General features: G+C 41.1%; 2 protein-coding genes across 2 annotated transcripts in view; one reads left to right on the top strand and one right to left on the bottom strand.

Moving 5' to 3' along the window:
* The window catches only part of LOC310941034 (NACHT, LRR and PYD domains-containing protein 3-like), a gene marked incomplete at both ends in the record, with an annotated part of 313773 nt that overhangs the window by 282458 nt on the left and 15796 nt on the right, over positions 1-15519 (top strand). The gene's annotated exons all lie outside the window — the stretch shown is intronic.
* On the bottom strand, positions 2186-10257 carry abhd18 (abhydrolase domain containing 18). The gene is made up of 14 exons (XM_083906521.1): positions 10151-10257; positions 8801-8909; positions 8541-8625; positions 8359-8459; positions 7472-7547; positions 5460-5554; positions 5050-5067; positions 4696-4834; positions 4349-4438; positions 4145-4246; positions 3806-3990; positions 3492-3625; positions 2993-3155; positions 2186-2913 (listed from the first exon to the last, which is right to left on the bottom strand). The coding sequence occupies exons 2-14, from the start codon at positions 8890-8892 to the stop codon at positions 2856-2858; spliced, it is 1338 nt and encodes a 445-aa protein (XP_083762647.1). The 5' UTR covers positions 8893-8909; positions 10151-10257; the 3' UTR covers positions 2186-2855.

The following is a 15519-nucleotide window of genomic DNA, read 5'->3' as shown; positions in this document are numbered from 1 at the left end:
TAATAAAAGTTGCTGTAAACTGTGCAAAAACAGAGAAAAAAATACCTCGAGCAGAGTGAACCCTCCACATTTATGTCTGAGCAACTTCCCTTTTGCATTCCTCCAATAGACAAAGGCTCTACCTTTTCAGACTGTGCTTTCACACCTCTTTGTCCACTGTAGGCATCAGGGAGCTAGAGCTAGCTGCTGGTGTTGCAGGAAGGTGCAAGTTCAGGCTACACACAATACACAATACAATATACACAAAGGACCTGGTATTCTGTGTTTGGCAGGTATGGGTGATGGGACGTTTTAGCTCAGAGTCAGAGAAATGGAATTTACCATTACAATAGACAGTGGGTACATTGTGGAACATTTTTCCATGAACTGTATCTTTATTTGACATCATCAAACTTGTAGGTATATTTCCGTCACATAACTCAGGGGTTTTATACATTACTGTCCAAGACCATAATAAACTACTACGTACTATATATACATAGTATATTAATCATGAATATAATTATTTGGTTGTTGCTTTCGTAGATATTACATGCCAGGGTGCTGAGTGGAACACCTTTTGAGTGTTTTCCACAGTCTGTTCCCAAATCTAACTTCTAACATGGTAGCAGTATCACAAAACCTGTCAAATGAAATGAGTGTCATTAGATTGCAGAAGTCTGCATCTCCAGGCGATCTTCAGTGGCTCTCAGCTCCGTCTCCAGCTGCACGTTCTTCAGACCTGCAACATGCTTCATCGCTCTGATTTCCTGAGACAGTGACTTGCAGAGTTGGCTTCTTTCCATTTGGAGCTTCCTGAACGTCTGCTGCAGAGCTCCGTAATCTTTTTTGCGGGCGTTCAGCTGCTTTTCCTTGAAGTTCTGGTAGACGGTAGAATGAATACTTCTCAGGATGTTGACTTTCAGCTCTTTTTGAACAATGTCCTTGTTGACCTTCAGTAGACGCTCTGCGAGACATTTATTGTCTTCCAAAAGAACTTTTTTCACATAGTTTTTCTGCTTTAGCGACATATTCATCTGGTCAATCGCTGTCTTCAGTGACTCACAGTTATCGACTGTGGGCTGTACGTCTGTAGTGCACTCCCTCAAAGATTTGAGGGTGTTGTTGTGGTCTTCTATGAGAGTAGCAATGTGCCTCTTCCATTGATCTTTAATGTCACTGAGCTCCTTCTCCCTCGTTTCCTCCAGCTCCTTCAGTTGTAACCTTTTTTCGTTGGTGGCTCGGATTTCTGCGCGATGCTCCTCAAATTTGTTCCTCGTTTGAATCTTGTCCTCCTCGTGTTTCAGTTCGAGGTCCTTGACGATATGGTCATAATCCATTGTGGTGTTTTTCATGGTGGCATGTACGGTGCTTTTGAGCTCGGTCTCCAAGTGTTCCTGCTCTTCCCATCGCTGGCCAGTGGATATGGAAAAATTGGATTTGACCTTAGAGATCGTCTTTCGTTGTACGTGTAGGAGGTACGTTGCCTTCTGCTTGTACAACTGTATCTCTGCTTGATGCCACTGCTCGTCCTCTTCTAGCTCTGTGTCTAAGTTTTTCAGCTCCAGCTTAATCATCTGGAGCTCTTTCTCTGTAGCCTCCAAAGTGGTGTGGATGTTGTCCCTCTCCAGCTGGAAGTAGTTTTTATCTTTCCTCTCCTTATCCAGCTCGCTACGTAGGTTCTCCACCTCTTCTACGAGCCCCCCCAGGTTCTGTCTGTCCACCTCTGCAGGCGCTTTACCTCCATCTTTCTTTTTCGGAGGCATGGTGTTATACAGCAACAGAAAATACAGAATCTGCTCTGGTTCTTGAGGGTTGTTCTTGGTGTTTTATGGCAGTTGGCATCCGTCACGTCGCAGAAGCGCCCTCTACGACCCTTCCTGTTCTCTTTCTATGCCTTCAAACTGTGGAACGTGACACTCATACTTCGGAATCCTGTTGTTCAAAGGCATCATGTCATAACTGATGTGTCACAAGAATGTCATCGATAATGAAAGGGCAGCTTTGCACCAACAGGTGTACAGCCTGAAGAATTATAATGTAGATTATTTTTGAGGCAAGATCAAATATTCTCAGCCATGGCATAACCAGGAACAAGTCTCTCCTCTCTCCAGATTGGATACAGCACTCACTTCTGTTTCTGGCGGATGCTGAACAGTCGCATAAATTCAGCTTAATTCAGCACGAGCGGGAAGGGAAGTAGAAAGAAATTAAACATCCAGTTTATTTTTCAGAATAAAACATCCAGCGTTGACACCACATCATATTTCACTTAACCTCTTCTTCCCTGACCCTCTTTTTGGAGTCCCTGCTCGAAAATGACATGCCCAAACTAAATACAGTAAATCCCTGCAGTTACAAGCTCTATGTGGATTATCTTGGTATCAAAATAAAGATATCACTTGTGAGATTCCACCAGAGGTGTAAGTTTCACTGTAGATGCCACTGTGTCAGAGTAAATGTACATGGAACACAGCATAACTGAAGGATTTTTTTCTCTCGCCTAAAAGAAAATTGGAGCCCAGCGTGTGACAGGGTACTTCCTGTTTGGAACCTCATCATAATCATCATCCGCAACAGATTTCAGAGAAAAGCAAACAGTCCATGATGGGAGTTCCTCGTAATATAAAATGTTCTATTTCTCAGTCACAAACACGTTTTTTGCTTTGTTTTTTAATGATAAATCAAAGTTGTATAGTTCTTTTCACACCATCACATGGCACACACCACTCGTCCTGCAGGGAGACTACACTGAGCTGACCTTCATGTAATGATAGAATATGAAGCCAGACACAGTGATTCTCAGCAGAAGACGTGCTTCACTGAGGCCTCTGGTCTGTGGACATCCTGGTCCTGGTGTGGTGCAACCTCTGAGGCTAGTGCAAGTTGGGATACTTGAGGCAGAATCTGTTAAATGCGTCATATATGGCCCGTCTGGAAAAGAAAAACACATCAGTTCAATCAGTTGAAAAAGAGTGACAATTGACATGGCTCCTATGTTCCAGTGGTTTACCTGAAGACGTTCTGTTTGAACAGGTATGCACTGATGTGTCCTCCATTGAGATAACGGACTTCACATCCTGGCCAGATCTCCTGCAGACTCAGGACGCCTGTGCGAGGGACATAGGCGTCCTCTTTAGCCTGAACCACGATGATGAGACTGGGGTCGACAGGAACTGCAACACAACAACAGAAAACATTTGTCAGCACTTGTCAAATGTTTAACCACTTCTTCCCTGACCCTCTTTTTGGAGTCCCTGCTCGAAAATGACATGCCCAAAATAATTTTTTTTTTAAAAAGAATAAATTTCTGCAGTTACAAGCTCTATGTGGATTATCTTGGTATCAAAATAAAGATAACACTTGTGAGATTCCACCAGAGGTGTAAGTTTCACTGTAGAAGCCACTGTGTCAGAGTAAATGTACATGGAACACAGCATAACTGAAAGATTTGAAGAAGAAGTGAAGAAGAGGTTAAATGTGAATGTCTCTATCTGAATCAAAACACTTACCAGAGAAGTTGGCCATGTGTGTACATTCATCCATTACTCCCTTCATGAAGCCGATCGACTCTTTGTGCAACGATGGTCGAAAGCATTTGGCCGAATCTTTCTTCTTCCCATGCAGTGTGCCGTTTGTACCAAAGCTTCCAGAAACAAAAATAATTTAAGTTTGAAACTAAAGGATTAAATGTAATTTGAGCTAATTAAAGCACAAATGAGATCATTAAGTACATGAGCTCAGATGGAGCATACATTGTGACAAATGTTCAAAAAGTATTGAGTTGTGTGGGGAAAATGTCCAAAACAAGCCAAAGAATGTCTACCTTGGTCCAGAGTCCAAGCTTGTCCCAGTGTTATTCACCGATGATAACAAGTGGTCGACTTTGTCAACCTGAGTCTCTCCTCTGGATTTGGAGTACTGGCCGACTGAAGCTCCAGAGAAAGTCAGCAGTTGCTCTATAGAGTCCATGTTTTTCACAAAGTCTGGACCCATCTTTAAAGAATCCGCCTGACAGACAAGGACAAAGCACGACAAACAGACCCAAGGTTCTTACTGATGCTGTCAAGAGCATTCTGATTGTTCAACAGTTCCAAATATTTGTGATTTAATGAATCTGTAATCCCACCAGTTGTGGAGCTCTCGAGTAGGAAGGACAACTTACCCCACAGTACTCCAACAGCTGAATGATCTCCTCTTCATACACCGAGTTGATGGCGTATTGTTTCTCCAGCTCAGTCCAGTTCACTGCTTTACTCAGCACACCCTTCACACACGAAACACAGCAGAGTTTGACTTCTGGACCACTTCTTCTCCATTACTGCTAAGATATAGACTCCTCTGAAACAATACTGGATAAGTGGATTACCGTGGTGAAGACACTGGAGGCCGTGGACCAGGACAAACAGGGGATCAACGGGATGGGCTTTGGCCAGTTGGTCACTGCCAGGGATGCCATCTGGACACAAAGACAAACATATCAACCTTTTGAGGCAACATATAAGACCTGTGTCGGTGAAATATTGAACTCTAAGCTTTAACAGCTCTACATTTTGACATTGGTTATCGTCGTAAATGTCGGTATGGGTACGTTTCCTGACCTATCTCACAGTACCCGACAGTAAATCTTTAAACCTTTCCAGTTTCCCTTAACATTTGACCAGCATGTTGTGGAGGAACACTAGTAAAACCACGTGTGTTGCCATGGTGACTCACATATCCTCCCATGGAGATCCCCGTCATCCCCAGTGGCCAGTAGCCTTCTCTCTTCAGCCAGTGGAGAAGCACCGTGGACTCCAGGATCAAAGCTCCTCCCATTACAAACAGGTCCGACACATTCTTCAGACAGGAACGCCTAAAACACAGTGGGACAAATCATTTCCTTGCTCACGTTCCACTGAGATAATAAACTGTCATCTCTGTAAACTTCACCTTATCAGTCACATTCCATTTCTAAAACTGAGAGCTTGCTTTAATTTACTTGTATAGGATAATAATTGAATAAACGTGTGCCGTTTATCAAAATGCTAATTATTCAAATCAATGTCATGTAAAAGGGAGTAAACTTACTGTTGGTCTTTGGGTTTTCTGTAGCCATGTAAAAGGTCAGTCAAGGAATAAAAAGGAATTACGCAGACGAGCATAATCTCCTACACATATATATATATATATTAGTTTTTCATCATGTGATACATCATATGTGAAAAACAGATGAACAGGTCAAAAGTTAATGAACATTCATGCATGTCCAACGTTGACCTGTTGGTGGCGCTAGAGCTCTCGAGCATGCGTTGCTTACACCACTTGAGCCCAACAACCGGGTGGTCTGCTGTTAAATTATGACAATATTAGGGAATTATTACATTATCCCATTAATGCAATACTTTATTACATTATTGGTAAAAAAAACTTTATACTTTATTACATTATCTGGTTTTCTTAATGATGCAGTCTGTACTCTTTGTGGTTACTGTCAATACAGAAGGATATAATATGGGTTCTCCAGGATCAGTGAAGCCATTCCTGCCTCTTTGATCATAGGTCTGGCCATCAAGGTCCGCCGACGCCAGAAGAACTGCCAACAAGCAGAAATACACGTAAAACACATCATCTTCTTCTTCTTGGTGGAGGAGTCAGGGTGGACTGTTCATACCTGGTTATAGCGATGCACCGAAAATTTGGCCGTCGAAATCATTTTAACACCAAAACAAACTGAAGGAATCAGGATGACACACAAAAACTGCAGCTAGCATGCGCCTGTATATCAGTCCAAGATCAGTTAGGAACACCTTTATAACAGCGAAACTTGGCTCAGCGCTGTCTGCACTAGATGGATGGCATGCACCCTCATCTGTCTGATATTAAAGCTCACACAGAGTGGTCCTGTTGCACATGTTAGTTATGGAGGTCTACTTACATACATTCACTTGTTTTTATGCTCAAAAACCTCCTAGTTGCTGTAAACGAGCCGATAGAAATCTCTCCTCACTGAAGCTCTCATCAGTCGTGATATTTCAGACATAAATCTCACCCCCAGAAGACAGAGTGTGTTGTGATTGGCCAGCCAGCGTAGAACCTTCGCAACTGTCTTATGATTAGCCAGTACCCGGAAGTGACATAATCAGCACACCCGCTCTCAGAAGCACAGGTCCCCCCTCTGGAGCGGTGGATGCACTGCTCCTCATTATCAAAACATTGTTTTAACAGTGTTTAAAAATAGCTTCTTCACGACTCCCCGCCGCAGTTTGACGACCTTTGACCCGGAGTCAGACCCAGAGTCAGAAGACACTGTCGCTCGTGAAACACCTCCACAACGGCGTTTTTCTTCTTCTGCGGTTCAATGTACGCAACCGGATGTGCCCGGACTAGTGCCCGGAGCAGGAGGATCTGCTGTTCAGGAGAACCGCTGTTTACGTAACCGGACCGGGTTTTTTCAGAGATCTCGCTGAGCCCGAGATTACAATAAAACACAGCGTTCTCAGCAGTGACTGAACTGTTTGTTTAGAACCTTCAGGGCTCCATAAACAAGGTAATGACGCAGATACACACTAAAAAACAGCCTTAATTGGAACTTCTGGTCTATGGGAGCTTTAATTTATTCTTTGAAGCAAGAATAATAATCTATACAATAATTGCAATGCCTTGACTTTAGTGAGGTAAGTACTCACAGTCCCAGCCATGACAAGAAAATTAGATTTAAAAAACAATGGCACAGAATTGGCATAATCATTTCTTCCAGTGTTTCGGCCAAGTATTTTGATTCCGGTGCATCCCTACCTGGTAATCACATTAAAATCAGGTAATGCTACCCAACACACTGAGAACTAGAGAACAGGCTACAGCTACTGGACATCTCTAATATCTGAGGTGGTTTGCAGGGAGGTGACAATGCATAATTTAAGAGGGAAACATTCAGCCTGACATGAAAGGCCTTGACAATAACATATTATTGATCATAAAATTCAAGGGATTTTGACGGCCTTGACAGAGCATTATTCACAAAAAGAGAGCGCTGGGAAACTAGCAAACTGACTGAGGCTTAACCTGAAATCTGCAGATAAGAGAAGCTTTCTATGTAGAGGATGAAGGCAGCAGGGTCAGGTTAATTAGCTGCTGTTGTACCAGGATGTGCATCAGTAAATATGATTGGAGCTCCTGTGTGTAATTAATCAAACATAAGTCAACCTGGATCAACCCTGAACAGGTGAAAGCATGTAAGTGTTGATGAAACAGAACCTTAGGAACAAAAAAGTTACCTCATCATAACAAATGCAAAAATAACCCTCAGTTTTGGTCTCGTGAACATGCTGAGATGTTTGATATCATACAAGCTGACAGAGGCATATAACCACGAGGCAGTACTTGCATTGATTAAGTGCAGGGAGCAGAGGTCTGATCACGAGTGCTCAAGAGGAGAGAAATGTCAGGTTTAAGTCATTGACTCAGACTTAGGATCAAAGTTACGTTCACTATCAAAGGTTCACGGTCTTACATGGTCTCCGGTCCCAGCCAAGTGGATACACACTGGTCTGTTCTTCTGCCACTTCTTTGGGACTATGAACTGGAATCTGGTAGAACACACACACACACATGCACACAGGGAGGACATTTGTGTTTTCAACAGACAAAGCTACACAATGCACAACAGAAGAGGCAAACAGAGCTGTTTTTACAAAAGCTTTAAACCCATACTCTATTCACTAGTGATTTTAACTAAACTACAACACAAAACCTGAGGCCATAATCATCACTATCTTATCATATATATAGTTGTACTTTGTTTAAAGGTGCCATGTGTACAAATGTGGCCAAAAACGGTTACTACACTCAAATTCAAAACACCGAGGTCTATTAGGTTTCATTTTCTGACGTAACTGGCAACCCGTGGTTGCTCGGCACCTGAGGCTCTACTGACTGCAGTGACTGGTAGACGGCGGTAGGTGGCGCCACATGACGCCAAAACATGATTTCAAAACATAAACATGATTTGCAGTCTGCAAAATATTTTTTTAATGCAAATATTTTGTCTGTACTGTTGTTGTTGGTGAGTTCAGTTTGTTATATGAACATTGTTCCTGAGTCTCCGTGACATATTAGGAGGATTTTATGATTTATTACATAATGCACCTTTAACTCTTAATTTAGGTGTTGATTTCGATCAATAATGTCTCTGTGAATGCCTTGAATCTACCTCTGTACATAAAAGGTCAGTTTTATTGTGAAATGTCTGTAGGACCAGGAAATGTAAGATCTATGAAGAAACTGTATTTATTGTAATTTTCAGAGGCAAACACAGAATGCACTTCTTTAGCAGACATAATGTTTGAGTGTGTGTTACTGTGACTTCCATCACTGGACCACTGTCAGCATCATGTTTACCTGGCTTTGACAGCCTCTGGTGGCAGGATTCCAGGAACCAAGTGTTCCAGGGGAGAGATGAAGATCCCATCGTGGATGAGACAGTCAGGGTGCTCCTCTGTCTGCACAGCACAAACAAACAGTGTAGCTCACAGCCAATGCAGTCGTACACTGATGACAAGCGAACAGTCTGAGCAGTGTACCTTGTTTATGTAAACTGGATAGTCCTCGGGCACAAGAGTCTTGCATCTCTCTCTGTCTCCGATGATCTTGCGGAACTCAAAGATTCTGCAAAACACAAGATGGAAGAGAAGAAGGATGCTCTCCTTTCTAAATTCCCTTTCACTGGCATGACATTCACATGCTGCCAAAATAGAATTACAATATACATTCAAAAGTGTATATTGTAGAGGAAAGACATTTAATCAAATCTCACAATATGCTGCTTCACTGTTTTCCATACCTCTTGAGGTCTTCCGGCTTCCCCCAACCTCCGATGAAGAGTTTGGTGAGGAGCAGCCTTCTGTAAAATACATCCAGTCGACTCACACCCATGGACCAGCATCAGGCATCTAGGTACACAGAGACACATCTCAATATATAACATCATCTGATTTTAAAGCTCCACTTAAATAACTGTCAATATCATGTTATGAATGAATCATGAACTCTAGTAACAAACAAACAAACGGCCTATATTTTTTTATCATTTGGCTTTTGGCTGAGAAACCACAGAGACCCTCCAGGTCATGTCACTTTATTTTGTACAAAAACACTACGAAAGTGAATTAAAAGTGAAACGTGCTCCTAATACTTGAAATACATAATAAATACCAGAACCAGTGGAGCAACTCAAGAATAAATAAAATTGTAAAGAGTAAAGACTTAAAATAAATACATAAATAACGGGCAAAAGTACGGTGGCCCTGAGGTGCAAAACACAAACGCAAATCACAAAACACAAACCAAAAAACACAAAAACATTAACTCAAAACGGAAACGCAAATCAAAAAACACAAACACAAACCAAAATAGAAAAAAACAAAAACAAAAACATTAACTCAAAACGGAAATGCAAATCACACACCGCAAACACAAAAGAATGTTTTGTGCTTTTGTGTTGCTTTGTGTTATTTGCCATACCCTTGTGTGTGTGTGTGTGCATTGTGATTTGCATTGGTTTTCTGCTTTTGTGTTTTGAGTTAATGTTTTTGTGTTTTGTGCTTTTGTGTTTGGGTTGTGTGATTTGTGTTTCAATTTTGTGCTAAACTTGTTCTGCTTTTGTTTGCGTTGTGTGTTTTGCACCTCAGGGGTACAAAAGTCGGCTGCTGGAATACATTTACAACAACAGCTAACAACATAGTTTAATAAGAAGCTAAAATGTACTGTTTGTGTATGATATTTATGTTTTTAACTTCGTTTTAATGACTGTGAAAGGTTGTGCTACATAAATAACTGTTTTACTGTTATTTTCCAGAGGCCCCTGACCACAACAGGGGTGAAGGCTGCTCTTTACTGTACTTTACAGTGAGCAGTTAGCACACACAGCTAACACAGAGGACAGCGAGGACGAATGATTCACACCGGTACATTAAAGACTAACAATGACTAATGAAGACAAACGCGACTATAACAAACACGACATGACTCCGCGTCAATGACTCATGATGACCTGCTGTCCGAAGTTCAACTTCAGCTAGCGTCACTTTAGCTAACCCGTTCGTCTGGTTCCATTCTTTAACCTCACTGCTGGTTACAGACAGACAGACAGTGGACAGACAGACAGGTGTGAGCAGACACACTCGATACAAACCTCAGGCTGAACACGGACACCTCTTGCCGCGGTGTGGACTGGTCCGCACGGGTGTTAGCATAGGTTGTCCCCACTAGTCGCTAAAGTCACGGTCCGTTAGTCAAGCTGTTCCTACACGGCGCGATGGCACTTCCGGTGCAACAAGTGGAATAAAAGCGTTTTAACTGTACCTTGCTACGGACCACTTTTAAATCATAACAATGACACAAATTATATACGTTTTCATTCTAATTTGCATTCCACACAAAGATTACGTCTGGTAAAGAAATACTGCCGGCATTTTTTCCATCTTGCAAATATTTCACAATAAAATCCTTGTTGACTAAACAATGGATGGATTCGGGAAACAAACGTAGGATTCACATATCCAGGATAAATGACTGAGCTCGGTACAACGAATCCAAAACAAGGCAAGAGTGTGTGGGCGCAGACTGGATCCTCTCCTGCACTCCCGTCAAAAATTCATATTTTTCAAAATTTCAAAATAAAAGCTCACCTCCGGTCTTATTATGCTCACAATAAACCCCATTAAATTCAATGATTAAGTGCAGGACACTGCAAAGACACCATGGACAGAATGCGTTTAATTCCCAGCTAACAATTTCTGGTTCCCAAAAAGGTTCTGTGAATGTTCCCTGAAAGTTTGCCCTAGGTAGTACTTTCATTCAACCTTTGTAGAACGTTCTCTTCCTGTTGACGTTACCGATGTCACAGCATTTAAGAACCTCTGAGAGCACTCTTTTGATTTCATAAACATATGATGGTATTTGGTACATATTCATCTTTTTTAACTTAATGTTAAACAGTCTGCGCATCAGCACTCAAACTTACAGTAAAAAGTTTTATTTCAACATAAACAAAATCAAATCAAATATACACAAAACGAAAGTACAATCAGGTAAAGGGTAAATGGTATAGCACTTTTCATGATGACCACTCATCTTTCATAGCCATTCACACGCTGTCTGAACAGCCGTCAGGAGCAACATGAGATTAAGTGTCTTGCCCATGGACACATCGGCATGTAGACTATCGGATCCGGGAATCAAACCCACATTTGACTCGCTCTCCCACCGATCCACCATCGCCCGAGTAGAAATAGAACAGTTTACTTAACAAATGCAATGTACAAAAAGACTAGGTGTGTGGAAAAAAAAAAGGTGCATATAAAATGTGCAGTGGCTGTCCGGAGGATGAGCCCACTCCATCAATCTTTGACAGCTGGCCTAAAAAGTTCAACAAACAAACACAAGTTTGGTGTGTTACATTTAGAATGAACACAAAAGCAACGACTAACAAGCCAGGTTTTTGTAATCAAAAAACTGACTGATTTAATCATTACGAACACACATTCACCAACACGGACAAATAGAGGGAGAATGTCAATGTCTTACCTTTGTCTGTGTGGGGCAAACTTGAGTGCTTGCCCAGTCAGGTCTTCTATTTCTGCTGCAGTGAGTGAAGGAAAGCTTTTTTGACAGGCCTCTGGTCAAAGTGCAGAGAAGACCAATTAAAAGCTCATCAGCCCAGCACAATACTGATGAGGACAAGAAGACAACACTGACCTGTTATAATCCTGTATATGGAAAGGTCTTGGAAGGCTCTTTTGGACTTTCTCCCCCTCAAGCTATACTGTGACAGAACCTCATTCGTAGCCACTTGTCGTAGCATACGTCGGACGGCAATGCCTCCGCTCTGTCCGCCCAAACTGGAGAGGTAATGTTGCTGTAAAAACATCCAGAAGAGAAACATAATTGGGCGATGTAGAACAATGTGGAGAGCTTGTACCTTTAATTATGATTATAATAAAGATATATTATATAAATGAAGATTATGACGTTTTTACCATTTTGTTCCTCCTCTCCTGCTTATTTAGACTCTGGTCCAACTCCTCCAGCTCGACGACACTTCTGCAGGGAGAAAGCAACACGTCCTCCTCTGCAGTGACGTGGGGCGACTGTGGGCGAATACGCATGAGCAGCTCTCTGACGCCGTCCTGCACCTGGTCCACCCTCTGTGCAACACGGTCTATGTGTGTTCTCATGGCTATGGAGACATTTGTATGGTGTGGTCAAATGTTGACATCATGAGACCAAGACAACGCTGTAACATTGATCAAGTTATTGAGACATTGAGATGCTTTGTTGTGGTATTGCCACTAGAGCTGCAACTAACGATTATTTTCGTAATCGATTAATCCGTCGATTATTTTCTCAATTAATCGATTAATCGGTTGGTTCATAAAATGTTAAAAAACGTTGATCAGTGTTTGTCAAACCTGTAAATGACGATGTTCTCGAATGTCTTTTTGTCCACAAACCAAAATGATTCAGTTTTAATGATTTCTTTGTTTATGTGGAGCAAAGAAACAAAGAAAATATTCACATTTAAGAAGCTAAAACAATCAGAAATATTGTTTTAATCATGAAAAAAGCTTCAAACCGATTATCAAAATAGTTGCCAATTAATAATCGAATCATCGATTAATCGTTTCAGCTCCAATTGCCACCACTGTTGTGAGCTCTTGTTTGAGATAAAGAAATGACCATTGCATCCTTACTCAAATGCCCTGCTTTCATGGTAGAATATCACTGTAGCATCAACTTTTCATAGAGATATTCTTGTTGAATATCCCCAACCTTTTGTGAGTAGTCAAGTGTGTCTTCTTACCCTTCATGTCCATCTCATTGGCTGAGCAATTCATTCCATCCCTAAGAGTCTTATCTGCAGTTTGAAAAAAAAAAAGTTATTGTCACGTACAGGGTGTCCACGGTGTCTTAAAACCAAAATGACTTACATTTTCCTAAAATCTCATAAAAGGTCTTAAATACTATAATAATAAAGTTTTGAAAGGTCTTAAAAATCTATTAACGTTACTTTTATTAAAAACATGCATAAACTTCAGTCTCGCTTTGAAATGTTTCTATTTTTGAGGATGCGATAACAGAACTACAACACGGAACTAAAGTAGGCCACCTGTGCTGCCCGGTGACAATTTATCGAGCACCACTAGCTAGTGTGCTGTGCGCGCACCGCGGTGTGTTATAGCTTAGCATAGCAGTGCAGAAAACCGAATTGCAAGTTCAAAGATTTGTGGCTCCAATTTTCCTTCATGTCTTTTGTACTTTTTTGCCAGTATAGATTTGAAATGGGTCTTAAATTGTGTTCATTATGGTCTCAAAAAAGTCTTAAATTTGACTTGTTGAAACCTGCAGAGACCCTGCATGTGAAACTTTAAAGCCACTGTACCTTGAAGTGGGTCTCCAATGGTTTTCAGTCCTACGACCAGGTCATGAAGAGCAGGGTGTGGAATCTGATGTTTTAAGGCCCAGTGTTGTAAAAAGCACTTGAGTGCACCTGTTATGTCAGCGTCACTTGTCTGACCTGCATGTCCGTCCATGGGCACATCACATATGTCCAGGTCTGTGGCAGAGTAAACACTGCCGTCGTCCTCCTCAGAGCTGCAGACTGAACCTGCTGGCACTTCTTCACCCTCATGTTCTTGTTGTATCTGCTCTTGATGTAGATGTGCCTGTTGTTGTTGTTGCTCGGCCTGTTCCAGTTGTGCGAACTCTCGTTTCACCCTCTTCCATCGCTTTTCGTAGGCCTGCCGTTCTTCCCTTGAACTCATTCTACACACCTGTCAAAAAGCTGGATCAAGAGCCACATTTCTACAATCAAAACAGAGCAGACACAGATGTGTCAAATATAATCACTGTAGAAATATAATACTTCATTATGGGCACATCAGGCTCCAGGTATGGCAACTGCAACACAACGCCTTTATGTTTTTTCTGTTGTATACTGCCATGCAATCTGAATTGTCACGTGACCGTCGCTGTATGAATGACCACAATGAGATATAAAACAAATCAACATGCACAATATCGGCCATTTTGTGTATTTGCCTTGATGACAGCTTCGATGGCTGAAAGTCGTCAATGGGCTGAAATATGTGCCACCCGAAACTGCACTTGAATCATTTATTATATCTGAATTTAAATAGCTAAACTTGAATAACTGCATTAAAAAAATGAATTTGAATTTGTATTGTTTAATTTGATTTCATTGCATTGGAATTTTACCATTCAGTTCTCACAATTGAAATTCAGCTCTCAAAATTAAATTTCAATTTAGGTTAAATTTTAGTAAAGGAAGAGCGATCGAGCACAGATACGATCAAAGGTCATGTTCACAGTGCACAAAAAAGGCTACATTCAAAGGCCTCTATTTAAGAGGCTTGAATCAGAGCAGCCCGAGAATGGCTGTTTACATATGCCCACAATAAATGTTTTCTATAAGAACCCCATTAAATTCAAACCATTCTTAAATTCACGAAAAACAGTTAAAACACCGATGGATGAAAAGAGCAGGAGCAGAAAACACTGTTACAGTGCAGAAATATAAAGAACGAAGTACAGATATGTGAAAATTCTACTCAAGTACAGTAACTGGGTGGGTGCATCTCTGTATCTGCGCTCGATTGCGCTTCCTGTACTAGTACCCGGGGTGTCTGGGTCACAGTAAATTGAAATTGAATTGTGAGAAGTGAATGTTAAAATAAAGAGTTTTTTTTCCAATGCAATGACGCAAATTAGACTATACAAATTAAAATTGTGCATTTAATGTAATTATTCAAGTTTAGCTATTTAAATTAAAATTCAGTTTCTGGTGGCACATATTTCAGCCCATAGTCGTTGGTATATCTTTTATCAGTTGATATGACTCAAAAGCCATGTAATACTAAAGGCTATCAACTGTCACCCTCAAATTTGACTGTTTTAAGTGGTAAATCACATCAGCCCATTTCCAAAAAATCTCAGAATATCCCTTATATATATATATAAATAAATACAGAAATAAGAGGCAAATAGAGCATCACTTGGAAGCAAAAACATGGAAGCAAACGGTAGAGGAAGCATGCTACAAACGACAGAACACGCAGGGGAGAGAGTTAACCTGGTGTTAGCTAAGTTACAAGCTAACACCAGCTCGTCTCCGGGGGCGTTTTAGAAATATAATAATAATAATGCTTTGTTTGTTTCTCGAGTGACAACTTACCAGAAAGCCGGTGTTTCCAGACTGAAGGCCCGTGTGTACAGACTGTCCAAGAGCACGTTGATAATAATAATAATCATAATAAAGCAACAGCGAGGCACGGAAGTCAGACCGGAAGTGAGACCGGAAACTTCAATCTTCTTCAACCAGCTTTTAGGTGCATTTATCGCCACCTACTGGACAGGAGTGTGGAACATGAGCCGGTCAGAACTAGATAATACAACAAACAAAAACAACTTTTATTCAATAATATACAAAATAAACTAATATTTTGACTTAAGGTTTTGTCATATGAAATGTCTAAAATGAAT

Source organism: Microchirus variegatus (genome assembly GCF_963457635.1).
Source record: "Microchirus variegatus genome assembly, chromosome: 19".
NCBI lineage: Eukaryota > Metazoa > Chordata > Actinopteri > Pleuronectiformes > Soleidae > Microchirus > Microchirus variegatus.
The sequence above is the reverse complement of the archived record's forward strand: the minus strand, read 5'-3'. Positions and strand labels throughout refer to the sequence as shown.